This window comes from Lithobates pipiens, unplaced genomic scaffold, assembly GCF_037356315.1.
Source record: "Lithobates pipiens isolate NorthernLeopardFrog02 unplaced genomic scaffold, aLitPip1_a1.2 Scaffold_59, whole genome shotgun sequence".
NCBI lineage: Eukaryota > Metazoa > Chordata > Amphibia > Anura > Ranidae > Lithobates > Lithobates pipiens.
Window position 1 is genome coordinate 310,845 of NW_027507880.1, and position 19,687 is coordinate 330,531.

At 43.0% G+C, this 19,687-nt stretch overlaps 1 protein-coding gene across 1 annotated transcript in view; it reads left to right on the forward strand.

The window, feature by feature from the left end:
- The window catches only part of LOC143958185 (mannose-binding protein C-like), a 61,379-nt gene extending 45,214 nt beyond the window's left edge, over positions 1-16,165 (forward strand). The window contains exons 3-4 of the mRNA XM_077467656.1: positions 6,074-6,133; positions 14,787-16,165. Of these exons, the coding sequence (XP_077323782.1) occupies positions 6,074-6,133; positions 14,787-15,100 (374 nt within the window). The 3' untranslated portion in view covers positions 15,101-16,165. The remainder of the gene's footprint in view (positions 1-6,073; positions 6,134-14,786) is intronic.
- Positions 16,166-19,687: the final 3,522 nt, after the last annotated feature.

The following is a 19,687-nucleotide window of genomic DNA, read 5'->3' on the forward strand; positions in this document are numbered from 1 at the left end:
AGTTCACGCCTGAGGAATGGAGTGTGATGCTTGTGAATATGCATAAGTGTGCTAGATCTATGGCGGTGAAGGACACCGTTGTGAAGCTTCATACTCGGTGGTACCTCACCCCGGATAGGATTCACAGGTTTTACCCCACGGTTCCTGATCGCTGTTTTAGGGGTTGCCCGGATACAGGCTCTCTGGTCCATATTTTCTGGAGCTGTCCCCAGCTCCGGGGGGTTTGGGATCAGGTACGCACCACGGTGTCCTCGATTGTGGGATCCGTGGTTGATTTGTCACCTGCACACTGTCTGTTGTTCGCTCCTATAGCAGGGGTTTCCCGCCCCACCCAAAGGTTGATCAATACACTGTTCTGTGCTGTCCACTGGACGATAGCACTACATTGGTGCTCGCAAGTTACCTCCTGGTCGGGGGTTCTTGGTAGGATGGACGCTATCCGTCTAATGGAACGGGTACATCACACCATTATGGACACCATGCATATCCATACTGCCAAATGGTTCGAATGGCCGGAGTGTTCCGGTCCTATGGGGGTTCCCTCCCCGCATATCCCTTAGTAGGTGTTACACCGGTGTCCGGGCGATCCCATTGCATTTGTATATTGATACCTTTTTGTTGGTTTATTCTCCTATATCTTTGATCCGGACCTGAGACTAGCACCAGCTTGTAAACAGTACTGTAGTGTATTAGCTATCTGTCGGTGAAGTCAATAGCAATGATTATTGCAAGGTTAACTTTTTGTTTATGTTTCTTTTATTTCCCCTTGTTTTACTAACTCTCTATTATGTACATCTTTGCACTTGATAAGCATCGTCTGGTGCTTACGTTCCAGGCTGTGTACGTTAATCACTTTTTTAAATGTTCCTTGTTGGGCTTGGACCGCTGCTGTGCCAGCAACATTTGTATGATGTGTATATCCATTATGCTCTCCATTGATGCTGTCATGTACTTGTGTCTGTTGATCTAATTATGCTTCTTTTACCACCAATAAAAACGTTTGTAATCAAAAAAAAAGGGGCACACTGACTTGTGCCGCTTCTTCTGGATTTTTTGCTTAAATTGGCTTTGTCTTCTACCTAAGGTACGCACACTTTATTGGGCACCTAGAAGAACTTTTTGCAGAGATGCATAGAAATGGTCCTGAGATCTGTACTGTTATCTGCAACTACCTCAGTAAAGGATCTTGTTTGTTCACTTTATTTGCCTGATCTGAATTTCCTCAAATAGGGTGCATGTACAGTGTATCAAGAGAAAGGGCTTACACACACAACAAAGTTGTTTAGGTTATAGTACATAGAGTCCAGCATGTAGGATGCTGTCAAATGTAGGCTATATTGCTGGTGCTAGGGGAAACAGTGTTTGTTTGGAAATGGAAATTCCAGCCCACCCAGATGCCTCTTCACTAGCCTGCCAAACTGCCTCTTCACCAGTCTACGTGGCTGCCTCTTCACCAGTCTACCCGGTTGCCTCTTCACCAGTCTACCTGGCTGCCTCTTCACCAGCCTGTCTGACTGCTCAGTAGATCTCCTAGGGCAGTGATGGCGAACCTTGGCACCCCAGATGTTTTGGAACTACATTTCTCATGATACTCATGCACTCTGCAGTGTAGTTGAGCATCATAGGAAATGTAGTTCCAAAACATCTGGGGTGCCAAGGTTCGCCATCACTGTCCTAGGGCAAGGTAAATGAAAGATTAATGCACAAAGCTTTACCAGTGAAGATCAGATATTATCAACCTTCTATGTCTGCCCAACCACCGTACTCAGCTTACCCCTTAATATTAATTCCAATTAATGAGACCGCACCTGTAATGGAGTACAAATGGCCATAGCAGCCTTCTTTATTGACAAAACACTTATTAAAATTAACATTATTTTCACATAAACATCTGAAACAAACAGCAATTTTTAACCTGATTGGTCTTTTGACGGTACCCAGAAATCCAATACTATTCCACTTCTGCACTGTGGGCCCTTTTACCACAATAGGCCTCCAGCCATGAACGCCAGCTCAGAGAAAACAGCCATTACCCGCAGTGTAATCATTACCACAGATGAGTCCCCCATCTCTAAAGTATTTTCTTACACCATCGGGCGGCACAGTGGTATAGTGGTTAGAACTCTCGCCTAGCAGTAAAAAGGGTCACTGGTTCAAATCCCAACCCCGACTCTACCTGCCTGGAGTTTGCATGTTCTCCCTGTGCCTGCGTGGGTTTCCTCCGGGTACTCCGGTTTCCTCCCACACTCCAAAGACATACAGGTAGGCTAATTGGCTTCTGTCCAAAATTGGCCCTAGTATATGAATGGGAACCTTGGATTGTGGGCTCCTTGAGGGTAGGGACCAATGTGAGTGTGGGATAGGGAGAATTGTAGACACTCACTCAGGTTGAACTGGATGGACTGGTGTCTTTGTTCAACCTTACTAACTATGTAAAAGATCCACCACCCAAAAGGGTGACCTTTGCAGGCCCCTCCACACCCGCAATGCCCTTTGAATTCTATCCTGCAACCCCAGGGACCATACATCTATTTCCACTGCAGATAAATTCACACCACCCCATCTCAGGTACAGCCTAGTGTCAGATTCTAATTCCAAATGGCAGATAACCATGCCACCATTCTGAATAAAGAAAACCACTGTATTAATCTTTTATGCAAGTCTTGTTGATTCAGACAGCCAACCTCGCCATGCGCCAAGTCGTCCAAGCCACCATGTCGGACCACAAAACCATCATATTGGGGAAGGCCATACGGAGCCTAAGGAAATCTATTTTGATGTCCAAAATGAGTTTTCTACTGGAACGAACCCCCAGATCGTTCCCACCAACATGAAGCACTAGTATGTCAGGTGGCTTGTCAAGGTGTGCAAAATGATGTACCTCAGGCCCGACCCTGCTCCACGTCATCCCTGGTACCCCCAACCATTGAACACACGCCACCCTCCTGGAAATCCCCAGCTGCCTCCCATCAGGTCTAACATCTGCCCACCTGGCCCCCCAAAAAACATAGGAGTGGCCCAAGATTCAGACGAGGTGTGGCTGCACTTCATCTGAAGGAAAAGAACAAACCACCGGAATAAAATCAATCTCCCCAGTAATAGTCACCCCACATAACAAGAACCATACTGCACAACAGCCGTCCATAGGAAACCAGCCTCCTGATCAAATGCTCAATACAAAAACAAATGTGGGCAAATGTAGGAACGAAACCTCTTGGAGTACCATCTGCCAATCCTCCTAACAGCCACCTCATTCAACCAGCACCAAGCGGCCTCTGTGGCTGCCCCAATGCAGAAGGAGTGCTTCTTACAAGCCCGCTGCCCGAATCCCCTACCTGGAAGTGGCTATGAACTGAAACCTGGACAGCAGGGACCCATCCCCATGTATTAGAATAGAAACTGACTCTCAACGACCAGGTGCCTATCCATAAACTCCTGCACCACCCGTACCGGACAGACCGGGGAACCTGAGAGTGTAAACAGTTCGACCCTCACATCCTTGCCTGCCTGGTCTGTCTTCGACCTGTGCAGCAAAACTTGCAACCATTCCCCTCTAAAGAGTACATCTTGTACCAATTTTCCCCCAGGCACCCTAGGAGATGGGCTTACTAGCTCACTGAACACCCCAAAAATGCCAGGGAAAAGGCCGCTTTGAATAACGCAATTTCATATACGGAGGAACATAGTCCGCCAGAAGTCATAAACTGTCCGGGTGAACTGGGAGCAAAAAAAAAGCGGATTCTATGTCCACTTTTCCATCAGAGCCCCCTTCCCATACCGGCAAACCCTGCTGACAGCAGTGTCAAAAGAAGTGTACAAAACCGTACACTCCTCTGGATCTATGGCGTCATTGACCAAAACCCCTTTGGCAAAGTCAGTTGGTGTCTAAGGTGAAATTTATTCAGTTCCTTCTTAGGCACCACCCCCAATGGTGAAATTACGAAATTTGATAATGGCTTGACAGTAAACGTGCGACCTAAAGCGACTTCTTTAGCCAGCTTCTCAGACACTACCCCCGGATGTTGTAACATGGAGCACAAGTTCCCAACAAACATGGGATCCTAAATTCCTCTAAAAATCTTCCCTCAGCAGGCACGCGGCCTCCCTGTCTGGATAATTATTTAGGAAAGGTTGCATCCTTCCCCCCCCCCCCCCCCCCACTAGCATCCTCCCTTTTTTATTTTCAGACTCTCTGGACTGGCCCTTACCTTTCTTAAAGCAACGGGACCCTGGATGGGCACCTCAGCACCTGGAACACTCAAGCTTAAAACATTAGGAATCCCCAAACTTACAAGATCCCTCGTTATACTGCCAACAGAGACCCCACTTCTTATGGGCCGGTTGTCCCGTGGAAACAGACCCACTGGCACCCTCCTGAAAAAAGACTGGTTCAGGGCCCGTGCTGAGAACATGAGCCGCATCCAGAGGCTTATGTCCTTTGATCCCACCGTAGGGATGGACGTACCACCCTGCGCTGTCAAAACTGTCTATCATATCATAGCCATGTGGACACACCGTAGACCCTATGAGCCAACCCCACCGCATCCATATAGTAAAAGAGCGCCGAACAGTGTTCAGGGTTCTTTTCGCCTACGACGCTTGCCATAATAGCTAACACATAACTTTGGAACTTTGCTGTGTTTTGCTCCACCTCCCAGCGCCAGCTTCGACCCCCAAATTGGTGTTGTGGCAAGCCCCATGCCTAGCTCCCTGTGTCATGGTCTCACCTCTCCTGCTGCACTTCCCCCTTTGTCCTTCCTGGCTGGCGTCCCCGCATTCTCCTTGGAGCTCCTGGCCTCATGAAGTGAGCTGTGGTGTTGTCTCTCCCTCGCCGAGACCCCCCCTGCCCCAGAGCTCCTGAGGGAGAGGAGTCCACTTGCTACCGGCCAGGCGGAGGAGGCGTGCGCACTGTACCTGCCTCCCTGCTCGCCAAGCTCCGCCTCCACTGAGGATTTAGTTCCAGCCCACCACAAGTGGAAGCCCGTGTATGAGCCCCGGGTGTGTCGGACAGGTCCCCTAAGGGGCTCCTAACATGGTGCAAAGCTCGGGGGCGATCCGGGCAAGAAAGGCTCCAGCAGCCTAGATCATTGTGCATGTGGGATGTCCTACCCCCGTCCTCTAACAAAGCGGTGGTCTGGCTTTGCAGCCGCTCGGGTCCCTTGGATTCTGCCGCTGCCTGTAGCTGGGCCAGGAGACGGTCAATGTCTGCTATGCTCTCTGGTATGTGACAAGCAGCAGCAGCGTGGAAACTGCCTGCCTTGTCACCTGTCCCTCCACTGATGCCTGGGAGACCCCACCTCCCTCTTAAATAAACTACCCCTGCCCCTCATCATCCTGTTACTCCTGACCAATACCAACTTTTTCCCTTTTTACTTACACTTCTTTAACCCTATAGTTGCCAACCCTTATCATCCTGTCCTGTCATCCCTTTACTATATTTTTAATTTCATTACTCTCACTCCGGGCTTTACTATCTGCCTGAGAGACCTGCTACAAGATTGCAGTCTCTCCCCTTGTGAGTCCTTGATGGTGCTGATGTACTAACACTGTCCTCCTTGCTCCCATTGCCACTTAGGAAATATTCCCTTCAAACTGTTCTCCTGTCAGGATCCTGCCAAGTCAGCCCAAGCTCCAGCCTGACGTTCTTCTGAAGGATCACGGACAGTCTCCTCAGCCCCCCATCTCCATCTTCCACCTGACTCCTCGGCCATCATTACTCATCCATATTGAAGGGCTGGCTCAGACTCCATGCCAGGCCGTCTGCCTGGGGATTGACTGAGCTCCCTAAGTATGCAGATCAATCTCCTGGCTTCTGCTCTCCAATTTATAGAATTTTCTCCAAACTCCCAGAACCAGGGGGAGGCACCATGAGTCATTCTGTCCTAACCTGCACTAAATGTTTGACCCAGATCAAGACTCACAGGTTAAACATGAGCCAAAATATAGATTTGCCTGCACTCACACTAGAAGTACACTAGGGGGAGAAAAACAATAAATGCATTTTTTCAGTAGGCATATGAAAGACTTCCTTGCCCTATCAATCCTTAAACAGTATCAACTTCTCTTTCCTCAGTATGTGAAGATCTCCAAAGGAAATTCAAAGCCTTGGAAGGACAACTAAAAGTACTGCAAATGTGACGGACTGGGGTTTATATGGTCACAAAACAGACACCCCAAAGCAAAGTACATATTCATTTTTTTTTTATATTTCTAAACATCTCCCTTCTATTCTATTAATAACCAGTAGATGGCAGAGAAGGTACACAAACAGAGTCTATATAAGGCCACACACCATGTGGCTGGAAATTAAACTACTTCCAGCCATAAAGTCAGTGGTCATATCTCATGCTGTTTGTGTGATTCTTTGCAGGTATGTACTCTAAATTGTTCCTAATCTGTATTAACCTGTGATAGAAAGATTCCTAAACATCTTGAGCAGATGCAGAAAAAGTCTCAGCAGATTTTATGCTATAGTTTTGCTGTAATTAGAAGTTTAGAATAGCATGTGTCAGAAACAAGTGAAAAGTGCATAAGAACATGAAAATACTGCATTAGTCAGAACAAATGTCTATGATAAACAATAAACCTTTCTAAATAGGTATATTTAAACCTGATTTATTGGAAATTGCATAGATTTATAGAAGCACATGTTTTCTGTTATTTAATATAGAAAATAAACTATTGTATGTAAAGCTTATGTATTGCATCATACAGACATGCAATGTGCACCATCTAGTGGTTAAAAAAGAGTACTACAATGAAAATATTTGTATTAAAGAAATGCATTGCTAGTATGATTATTGCACAACTTAAAGTGTACCAGAGAGATAAAGATAATTATCTATAACACTGAATAACAGGGATATATATGTTATTCAAATATAGTAATATTCATTGTTATAACTACGTTTTAAAATACTTTAGTTAAAATCGGTATTATATATATTGTTAATGGTTATAAACATGTGACTATAAAAATGTAAAAGATGTATTGTTATGTAAAAATTAAACTACTTCCAGCCATAAAGTCAGTGGTCATATCTCATGCTGTTTGTGTGATTCTTTGCAGTCCACGCCAAGCTGATCACCTTATCTCATCGCGTCTACAACCATCGGCTCTCTTAATTCACATTTTGAGGCCGGTAACATTTTGGGGGCTCGTCCGGGATTCGTTGTGTTACCAGTGAGAAGGAAGCGCGAGACAAGCGTGAGCCTGCTACAGAGCTACAAGGAGAGTCGCGAGAGTCGTCTGCCTCGTGAGTGCAAGTCTTCAGATTGCAACAGAGGTGGCGTCTCCTCATCGTGCGCTGATGTGGGATATCCGGAAACAAATTCATCTGCTTAATGAAGAACAGCTGCATAGCCTTGCTATTACGCTGGGAGATGAAAGAGAAGTGGACGTTCCATCAGTGACTGGTACCAACGAAATGGAACTTGTTGAATTTATTGAAGACTACTTGAGAAGTGATCATCTGGAAAAGTTGGAAGATCAAGGTATGTCTTACCTACTCATCATCCAAGACAAGATCAATGAACTAAAACTTAACAAGGAAAGTACACCAACTGTGGACATTGCAACCGCTGCAAAAAAAATAAGTAGTGGGACTGCAAGGACTGAACAGGTATCGGAGGTGGTGAGATTAACTGATGTTGTTGCTTTTTTGCCACGTAGAGAATTTAAAATGCATGGTGGTGTAATTTCAGATCATGGTTCGGACATGAGTTACAGTAGCATGTGCAGACAAATTGACGAGGGTCTAACAGAAAAATTCCCTGAATCTGAAATTATACGCACAGTGTTGAGAATAATCAAACCTGGTAATTTTAAAGATATGTTGACTGACAAAGATGATCTTACTGTTGCTGAATTGAAAAGGTTTTTGAAGTCACATATGAGAGAACGAAGTGGTAATGAGTTATTTCAGGACCTTAGCAATGCTACCCAGCAAGAAAGAGAAACAGCACAACAATTTGTTTACAGGCTAGTGGGGTTAAAACAAAAAGTTCTGTCTACATCACAACATGATAGGCGAGAGTTTAACTATGACAAAAAACTGGTGCAAGGCATATTCCTTCATACACTGTATCAGGGACTAAATGAGAAAAATTCTAATGTTAGACGAGATATCAAGCCTTACGTGTCTGATTTGACAGTAACAGATGACTTTATCATAGAGCAGGTCACCAGATCAGTTGATGAGGAAACAGAAAGGCAGAGACGCTTAAACAGTGCTCCTAAACATAAACCTATTACTGTTCATTCATCACAGACACCAGGGAATAGTGAAAAAGACACCTTGCAAAAGAGAGTTGAGGGAGATGTTAAAGCAAATCACACTGCATTAATGGAACTAACAACACAGGTCTCTGCTCTCACAAAGAACCTGGAAAAGATGATGAAGCTAACTCCTCTTGTTGGAAACCAAATGACTAAGCTACTAACCAATGTTCAAGTTCCAGATACAACTCACTGCAAGCCCAGGTGTGATGATTGCATTAAACAAGAGAGTCAGAACTGCTACCATTGTTTCTACTGTGGTTGGACAGGACACAGAGCGGTTGATTGCTTGAAGAAAAGAAGGCAGTCGGGAAATGACAGACGGTCACTGGGAAAGGGACAACCAGTGACCACCTCAAATGATCTGTCCCATGCTAAGGTAAACAGGGTATTCACCCACCGGTCAACTAGAACACTCCCAAAAGAGAATGGATTCTCCAAACAACACGTAGCACAATTAATTGGAGGAAAATGCCTACTGTCATGTCAGATGAATGGTGTACCGGTTGACATGTTGATGGATACAGGAGCTCAGGTCAGCATTGTCGGGAAGGCATGGTTAGAAAAGTTTCTACCCAGCGTCTCCATTAGGCACATACAAGATTTACTTTGTGATGACAACTTATCCATTACAGCTGCAAATGGTTCTATCATTCCATTCATCGGGTGGATTGAAGTCTGCCTGGAATTCGAAAGTAGTGGACATGGAAACTCAGCCATTTATGTGCCAATGCTGGTGAGTGACTGCTGTAATGACAATCCAATTCTTGGGTTTAATGTTATCGAAGAATTGATCAGAGAAAACCGTGACCGACCAAACAGCACCCAAAACCTGACTATCTTGCTGAGTGAAGCTATGAAAGTAAGACGGAGTGTAGCGAATAACATTGTCAATGCTGTCAGTCAAGCAACTGACCCAGGAGAAATATTCGATAGTCGTATGGTCAAAGTGGGGAAGAAGGGACTCCAGATTAAAGGAGGCGAGCTCTGTGAAGTCAAATGTAGAATTAGAGCGTGGCCGAAAGGAGGAATCATGCCATTTGAACCACTTCCCGAATATCCAGTTGAGGAAGGACTTGAACTATTTCCTTCAGTGGTAGATGTGCCAAATGGGTTCTCTAAACTGGTGAAGATACCTATACTGAACCGTGCTCAACATGACATCTACCTTGAATGAATGAATGAATGAATGAAATACTTATATAGCGCACAATGCGAACTGAATCGCCTCCACCCAGAACAGTATTGGGTACCATTTCCCCAGCAGCTGAGATTCTACCATTGTCTCCAAACAAAGACGATGGAAAAGGAATTGACCAGAAGAAAAGGGTGTTTCATGTAAACCAGTTGAATCAAGTGGACACTGGAAATCAGCTACCCACTAACAAATCTGTTAAGTGGCACCCACCTGTCAATTTGGAAGATCTCTCAGAAGAAGAACAGGAGATAGCGAGACAAATGTTATATGATGAATCAGATGTCTTTGCTCGAGATGAGGGAGACATAGGATGCATCCCTAACCTGAAACTGAGGATAAATCTGAAAGATGAAACTCCTGTCCAAAAACGCTACAATTCGATACCGAAACCCCTATACAAAGAAGTGAAAGAATATATCCAAAACCTTCTTGACCGAGGTTGGGTAACAAAATCTTCTTCCGCATACTCATCACCAGTTGTTTGTGTTCGAAAGAAGGACAGTAGCCTACGACTATGTGTTGACTTTAGGGAGTTAAACCGAAAGACTATCCCAGATAGACATCCACTACCCAGAATACAAGATCTGCTGGATAGCTTAGGAGGATTTACGTGGTTCTCAATCCTGGACCAGGGTAGTGCGTATCATCAAGGCTTTGTGCATGAAGACTCCAGACATCTGACGGCTTTCAGCACCCCCTGGGGACTCCTGGAGTGGAACCGTATTCCATTTGGATTAACAAATGCCCCAGCAGCTTTTCAGAGATGCATGGAGAATGTATTAGAGGGCATCAGAGACAAATGTTGTTCTCCATACTTGGATGACGTACTTTGCTACTCCAAAACTTTTCAGGAGCATGTCAATGATATTAGGCAAGTGCTTAGTCGAATGCGTGAGCATGGTATCAAACTTAGACCGAAGAAGTGTGAACTCTTTAAACGACAGATTCGATACCTTGGACGAATGGTGTCAGAAGAAGGCATAAAAATTGACCCAAAAGATCTTGAAGCGGTATTACATTTGAAAAGGAAAGAACCAAAAACAGTGGGAGGAGTCAGATCTTTGTTAGGATTCCTGAGCTACTACAGGTCCTTCATTCAAGATTTCTCTCGACTTGCTAAACCACTGTATGAACTTTTGCAGAACACTGAGAAAGAATCTGCTACATCCATCCCCAAAAACAATCGGATGGAATCTACAAAAAAAAACGGGAACAAAGCACAAGTGCCATCTAAAACACTGATTCAATGGACACCCAAACATCAAGCTGTAGTATCCAGACTGGTGGACATGCTAACCAATCCACCAATTCTAGCATACCCTGATTTTGACTTACCCTTCGTCTTACACACTGATGCTTCCAATGAAGGCCTAGGTGCTGTACTATACCAACGACAAGGAGAAAAACTTCGTGTTATTGGGTTTGGCTCCAGAACATTGACTCCAGCAGAGCGCAATTACCATCTTCACTCTGGTAAACTTGAGTTTTTAGCTCTCAAGTGGGCAGTCTGTGACAAATTCAGAGATTACTTGTACTACGCTCCAACATTCACCGTTTACACAGACAACAACCCATTGACATATGTATTGAGTTCTGCCAGATTGAATGCTGTGGGTCATCGCTGGGTTGGCGAGTTGGCCGATTTCCACTTCGATATCAAGTACAGGCCAGGTAAACAGAATGCAGACGCAGATACACTGTCACGATTTCCGGTGGAACTCACGAAGAATCTGAGTGAGTACACAGAGCTTGTACCATCTGAGGTTGTGTCAGCTATGTGGCAAGGGAGCAAAGCTGTTGACGAAGAAGAGGCATTATGGGTGGCTTCATTGACTCTTCACTCAGAAAGTGATGTGGCCGAAGAATTGCTGAAAGGACAGACAATCTGCCCAATGACTCAGGAGAATATCAGAGCATTACAACAAGACGATACCAACATTAGAGAAGTGGTCTGGCTTAAGGAGAACGACTGGATTCCAAACCACAAAGAAAAGGAGAGTATGACCAGCAAAACAAGACGTTTGATACATGAATGGAATAAACTCAGAGTCGATGAAGGAATCCTCTACCGACATTCTGGAACCCGAAAACAGCTAGTTCTACCAGAAAAGTTAAAACCATTGGTCTTAAGAAATCTTCATGATGACATGGGTCACATTGGTACTGACAAAGTAACCCACCTAGCACGTGAACGATTTTACTGGCCATTTATGCAAAAAGACATTGATGAATATGTGCTGAAGAAGTGCAGCTGCATCAAACAAAAGCGTCCAAATATCACCGAAAGAGCACCTATGGGTTCGATTACTACCAGTTCACCTTTGGAGTTAGTATCCATTGATTATCTTCACTTGGAGAAAAGCAAAGGAGGATATGAGTATATACTTGTAATAGTTGACCATTTCACACGCTTTGCACAAGCGTATCCAACTAAGAACAAATCTGGAAAAACGGCGGCAGAAAAGATCTTTCAAGATTTCATACCACGTTTTGGCTATCCAGAGAAACTCCACCATGACCAAGGAAGAGAATTTGAAAACAACTTATTTCAGACATTGCAAGGATTGGCAGGGATTTCTCATTCAAGAACTACTCCATACCATCCACAGGGTAACCCAGTGGAGAGACTGAACCGTTCTTTTTTACAGATGCTTCGCACCTTAGAGGAAGAGAAAAAGTCAGATTGGAAAGAACATCTTCCACATATGGTTCATGCATACAATTGCACCAGGCATGAAGCCACAGGATACTCGCCATTCTTTCTATTGTATGGAAGATCTCCTCGTTTGCCAATTGACCTAATGCTCAACCTAAATTTGGAAAAGGAATCAGAAAGTCAACCAACATTTACTCAGAAATGGGCATCTAGAATGCAAGAAGCTTACAAAATCGCATCCGAGAATAGCAAAAAATCATCTGCTAAAGGGAAGAAGTACTATGACAAACAGATAAAAGGAGCACCTCTTCAACCGGGTGATTGGGTCTTAGTACGAAATCTCTCTGAAAGAGGAGGACCTGGTAAACTTCGTTCATACTGGGAAGAATCAGTACACAAAGTGGTAGAAAGAATCAAAGATGGGCCTGTGTACAAAATTCAGCCTGAAAGTGGTAAAAAGACTATTCGAGTACTGCACAGAAATCTTTTACTACCAGTAAATGACCTACCAATTGAAGGACACATTCCAAGAGTACCGATGAAACAAAGACAATCAAGTAACAGAAAGGATACCAGAATGGATGTGGACCAGGAGGAGGAATGTTCAGATGAAGAAAGATGGTATTATCCTTATATACCAGAGACTACAGAAAGTCATGGTTGTGTTGTGTCTCAACCAAACTCTCAAAACGTACAGAAAATCCCATTAAGAGATTCTGCTGAAGAGTTCTATCCTACAACTACCACACCCAATCTTGAACAAGAACAAAATGATGGAACAGTAGTTGGCGACCAAATCTGGGCTACAGATATGGTGGGACTAGACACTGCAGAATTACCCTCATTAAGTCAAGACTTACCTGTGAACCAAGATATGCAAATGGGAAATGATGTTGATGGAGAAGACTCAACTCCTGTCAGAAGATCTACCAGACAAACTAAGCCTAAAGAGATCTTTACGTATGACACACTAGGTCAGCCAAGATACAGACCAAGTCAGGTTCACACCATACAAACTCCTACAATGCTAGCTACTCCCATGACATGCCAGGTAGTTAACGTAGCTCCTTGGTGGCAACAAGTACCTATTTGGGTTACTTAAATCACTAAATAGTGTTCAGATACCAATTGAGTTTAATGTCAGGAGCCATTAACTGAAGGAGGGGAGAGTGTGACGGACTGGGGTTTATATGGTCACAAAACAGACACCCCAAAGCAAAGTACATATTCATTTTTTTTTTATATTTCTAAACATCTCCCTTCTATTCTATTAATAACCAGTAGATGGCAGAGAAGGTACACAAACAGAGTCTATATAAGGCCACACACCATGTGACTGGAAATTAAACTACTTCCAGCCATAAAGTCAGTGGTCATATCTCATGCTGCTTGTGTGATTCTTTGCAGGTATGTACTCTAAATTGTTCCTAATCTGTATTAACCTGTGATAGAAAGATTCCTAAACATCTTGAGCAGATGCAGAAAAAGTCTCAGCAGATTTTATGCTATAGTTTTGCTGTAATTAGAAGTTTAGAATAGCATGTGTCAGAAACAAGTGAAAAGTGCATAAGAACATGAAAATACTGCATTAGTCAGAACAAATGTCTATGATAAACACTAAACCTTTCTAAATAGGTATATTTAAACCTGATTTATTGGAAATTGCATAGATTTATAGAAGCACATGTTTTCTGTTATTTAATATAGAAAAAAAACTATTGTATGTAAAGCTTATGTATTGCATCATACAGACATGCAATGTGCACCATCTAGTGGTTAAAAAAGAGTACTACAATGAAAATATTTGTATTAAAGAAATGCATTGCTAGTATGATTATTGCACAACTTAAAGTGTACCAGAGAGATAAAGATAATTATCTATAACACTGAATAACAGGGATATATATGTTATTAAAATATAGTAATATTCATTGTTATAACTACGTTTTAAAATACTTTAGTTAAAATCGGTATTATATATATTGTTAATGGTTATAAACATGTGACTATAAAAATGTAAAAGATGTATTGTTATGTAAAAATTAAACTACTTCCAGCCATAAAGTCAGTGGTCATATCTCATTCTGTTTGTGTGATTCTTTGCAGTCCACGCCAAGCTGATCACCTTATCTCATCGCGTCTACAACCATCGGCTCTCTTAATTCACATTTTGAGGCCGGTAACACAAACAGGTAAGAAGAAATAACGAATAGTTGAAATAAATTTAGATGGACACCTTTAGGGCCCAATGTACCAAACTGTTCTACTAAGAACTTACCCTCTCCTTCAGAGACCCTCAGATTTGAGTCTGAGCCAAAAGACTAAATTTGAATTGGACATTGAAGACATATCTCCTTCTTAGCAAACTATTTTGATAAGTTGGGTTCTTCATGTTTGAATGACTTTAATTTTGCTGTATACAACCATTATACATCTCGGGTGAATCCATAAGCTTATACATAGATAGGAACAGGCAACACTGAATAGATAAGATTGCATTCATTAGTAATGTGTTGGGCCATGGTTTGCCTAAAAGTAAGGCACAGCAGTGCCAGCCTACCACCACCATTTTGCTTGCAGTGTAGATACTTGCATATTATAGTGATAGTATATCTTGTGATAATATAATTTTTTTTTCTCTTCTCTTTCTATTGCAGAATCTTTATTTATCAAAGGAAGAGCTAGAAGCGGTGACAAAATCTTCCTTTCAGATGGCAGCCAAGGCAATTTCAACGAAGCTAAAGCAAAGTGTACAAATGCGGGAGGTCAAATGGCTTCTCCAAGGAATTCTGATGAGAATGAAGCCATACTGTCCATCAACAAGCAATATGGTTTTGATTCTTATCTTGGAATAAATGAACTTGAAACACATGGGATTTACAGAGATCCATCCGGTGAGGTGATCTCCTACACCAACTGGAAAGAAATGAACCCAATAATTATCAAGGCATACAGGAGAATTGTGTAGAGCTGCAAAATACAGGAGAATGGAATGACATTGTTTGTGAATCTACACATCTTATCATCTGCGAGTTTTTTATCTCCAGAGATTAAAAAATGACATCTTTCATCACTTTTATTTGTAGGGGTGTTTTGGCTTTTAACCAATTAAGTAAGATCATTAATTTAAAAAAAGAATGAAGCATAATGTAACTACACCCAAGAATTACATGTAATCTGGAAAATAAAGAAGAAAAACTGAAAATAATAAAACTAATGTAGCCATCGCAATTCAGCAGTTCACCAATCATTAAACCTGGCTCGCAGTCTCCTAATTCATCCCAAAGGTGTTGTATTGGGTAGAGGTCAGGCCGGTCAAGTTCCTCCACCCCAAACTCGCTCATCCATGTCTTTACATTATGGGCCATGCTTTATGCATTCTTTTAATTTTGTGGTGGGGGGATTATGGTGTGTGGTTGTTCTTCAGGGGTTGGGCTTGACCCCCTAGTTCCAGTGAAGGAACCCCTTAAGGAGTCAGCATACCAAGACATTTTGGACAATTTCATGCTCCCAAATTTGTAGGAACATTTTGGGGATTGCCCCTTCCTGTTCCAACATGACTGCGCCAATGCACAAAGGTCCAGAAAATACATGGATGAGCTAGTGTGAGCTGGAGGAACTTGACTGGCCTGCACAGAGTCCTGACCTCAACCTGATAGAACACCTTTGGGATGAATTAGAGTGGAGACTGCAAGCCAGGCCTTCTCGACCATATCAGTGCCTGACCTCACAAATGCGCTTCTAGAAGAATGGTCAAACATTACCATAGACACGCTACTAAACCTTCTGGACAGCCTTCCCAGAAGAGTTAAAGCTGTTATAGCTGCAAAGGGTGCTCCAACTCAATATTGAACCCTACGGACTAAGACTGGGATGCCAGTAAAGTTCAGGTGTCTTTAAATCCAGGTGTACCAATAGTTTTGGTAATATAGTGTAACTTCAGAAATGCCTTTTTTTAAGTAAATTCTTTACTTTCAAGAGGAACAAAAAATGGTACTGAAATAAATTCTAAAATAAATATTATCTCAGAGTGGTTACGGATCCCCTATATTTATTCCATATATGTATTCATTTTTCTATTCCTATAGTTAATAAAAAATATATATAGTTGCGCTAAAACAGTGAGTGGTAAGTGAAAAATTGATCTCAATTAAATGAAATGACCAAAAAATAAAAGTAGTCCATTAAGTAAGTGTAAGTCCAATCAAACAAAAAATCATTTTATGTTCTGACACAATATTAATTGGAAATGGTGTCCGTAATGAATGAAATGCAGGTGCATAGATGTTCAATCGAACCCCGGCAGCAATAACAAACAACGACCAAATCCTTTCAGCAATGATACATGAGGCTCCTTACCGGATCAGGTGGACTCCCTTGTGAACAGAGTAGTCTGGGCAGGCAGACACAGCCCTCTGCAGGGACAGGTAAAACTCCGTTGGTACGAGCTCCACCGGCGGAATCCAGAAGCGAACGAAGAAGCTATTCCCAAAGCTATTCCCCTTCCTCAGAGAAATCCCCGTGTTCTTTTCTGGAGAGTGACATTGGCTCTTAGCAGGGATTGGTGAGTTTGCGTGTCAGCCTGTTAGCGCACCGCCTCCTGCTGTCTGTGTCTCTTCGTTCACTTCTGGATTCCGCCAGTGGAGCTCGTACCAATGGAGTTTTACCTGTCCCTGCAGAGGGGTGTGTCTGCCTGCCCAGATGACTCCGTTCACAAGGGAGTCCACCTGATCCAGTAAGGACCCTCATGTATCATTGCTGCAAGGATTTGGTCATTGTTGGTTATTGCTGCCGGGGTTCGATTGAACATCTATGTGCCTGAATTTTATTCATTACGGACAATTTCAAATTAATATTGTGTCAGAACATGAAATGATTTTTTGTTTGATTGGACTTTAACTTACTTAATGGACTACTTTTATTGTTTGGTCATTTCATTTAATTGAGATGAATTTTTCACTTACCACTCACTGTTTTAGCGCAACTATATATATTTTTTATTCACGTTTTCCATAGGGATATTTGATGGTGTTTAGTTGTAGCTTGTTCTAACATATTTTTTCTAGCGCAATAATTTTTTCTTTCTTTTTTATATATTCCTATAGTTAGCTAGTCTATTAAAACTCTGATAACTACTGTTGATAGCACAATAATATAAGGTTAACTATGAAAACAAACACACTGCTTAATAAAACAATGTATTTTCCAAGAAACTAGGAAAATGCTAACATGAAAATATTATAGAGCATATAACATAAGAACATCAAAGATACTTATTGCAAGGCTGTCCCCTAGTCATCAGCTGGGCTCAAGATGGTAACCGAGAGAGCCATAAGGCTCATTGAGCCATCAGGCAATAGCCAAGAGCAGAAAAAGGGGCGATTTCCCTTCTATGTGCACATTTTACACATTCATTCAGACCCACTAGCCTCCTGTCCAATGAGATATTGCCAAGAGGTAGTCCTTTTAATATATTATATTTCTGTCCGTGCTGCTGTATTGGCCTCTATGGGCAGTTCTTAGCTGGCCCTTTGATCTTCTGTAGCAGGACATTCATCAATCATCTTGTCAGCCATGGTCCTTTTTGAAGCTTGCTTGCAGAGTGCTATCACACCAGTCAATCAGATGGATAGAGGCCTGACTTCTAGTGATGGCCGAACGGTTCGCCCGGCGGTCGTTTCGGTTGTTCGCGGTCCGCCCGATCGGCGGACTATTGCCGCTGTTCGCCCAGCGGACTTCCGTGTTTACTGTGTAAAAAAACTTTGACCTATGATGACACATCCATCATGGGGTACAGGATAGCCAATTGTGACATTACAGCACATGGACACTTGGACATTCCCCCTAACTTATAAATAGACCCGATCCGGCGGCCATTTTACATTCTTTCTTCTGTCACTATAGGGAGAGGTTGCTGTGTGGAGCAGGGAGAGATAAATCGCTAGCTATTTGGTACACAAAAGTTCTTTTCAGGACTGGCATAGGTGTTAGGTGTAGTTCAGGATATAGGTTTGCTGTGCTACTGATTATTGCAGCAGCCTGAGTGTCTTTAGTCTTTTGTTTAGTCATTAGCTGTTACTATCAGGTCCACAAAAGTGCTATTCAAGTTATTGTTCCAGCAGCCTCTGTTTTGTCAGTTTATATAGGGACAGGCAGGAACCTGTGTGTGAGACAGTGAGGGTCAGTTTAATCAGTAGCTGTTACTATATTAGGTCCACAAAGGTTCATTTTAGGACTGGTATCAGTGGTATGGTAATAGGCTTGTACACATATAATATTCTTTCTTCCAAATATAGAAAGAATATTATACTTAACTGCTGCCCTTCTACTGCAGTCTGCTAATCAGTCACAACCTACTTGTTCCACAAAGGTCCTTATAAGGACTGGTAACCTGGTGTAGGGTGCTACAGTACATAGAGTTGGGTGAGGTACAGTCTGCTATTCTATAAGGACTGGTATAGGTCCACAATACATAGGGTTGAGGTGCACTACTGATGACCGCTGCCCTATACTGCAGCAGTCCTTCATCAGTATAGGGACTGACGTACAGTCTGCTAATCAGTCACACACAACCTACTTGTTCCACAAAGGTCCTTATAAGGAATGGTAACCTGGTGTAGGGTGCTACAGTACATAGGGTTGAGTGAGGTACAGTCTACTATTCCATAAGGACTGGTATAGGTCCACAATACATAGGGTTGAGGTGCACTACTGCTGACCGCTGCCCTATACTGCAGCAGTCCTTCATCAGTATAGGGACTGACGTACAGTCTGCTAATCAGTCACACACAACCTACTTGTTCCACAAAGGTCCTTATAAGGACTGGTAACCTGGTGTAGGGTGCTACAGTACATAGGGTTGAGTGAGGTACAGTCTGCTATTCCGTAAGGACTGGTATAGGTCCACAATACATAGGGTTGAGGTGCACTACTGCTGACCGCTGCCCTATACTGCAGCAGTCCTTCATCAGTATAGGGACTGACGTACAGTCTGCTAATCAGTCACACACAACCTACTTGTTCCACAAAGGTCCTTATAAGGACTGGTAACCTGGTGTAGGGTGCTACAGTACATAGAGTTGAGTGAGGTACAGTCTGCTATTCTATAAGAACTGGTATAGGTCCACAATACATAGGGTTGAGGTGCACTACTGCTGACCGCTGCCCTATACTGCAGCAGTCCTTCATCAGTATAGGGACTGACGTACAGTCTGCTAATCAGTCACACACAACCTACTTGTTCACCAAAGGTCCTTATAAGGACTGTTAACTTGGTCTAGGGTGCTACAGTACATAGGGTTGAGTGAGGTACAGTCTGCTATTCTATAAGGACTGGTATAGGTCCACAATACATAGGGTTGAGGTGCACTACTGCTGACCGCTGCCCTATACTGCAGCAGTCCTTCATCAGTATAGGGACTGACGTACAGTCTGCTAATCAGTCACACACAACCTACTTGTTCACCAAAGGTCCTTATAAGGACTGTTAACTTGGTCTAGGGTGCTACAGTACATAGGGTTGAGTGAGGTACAGTCTGCTATTCTATAAGGACTG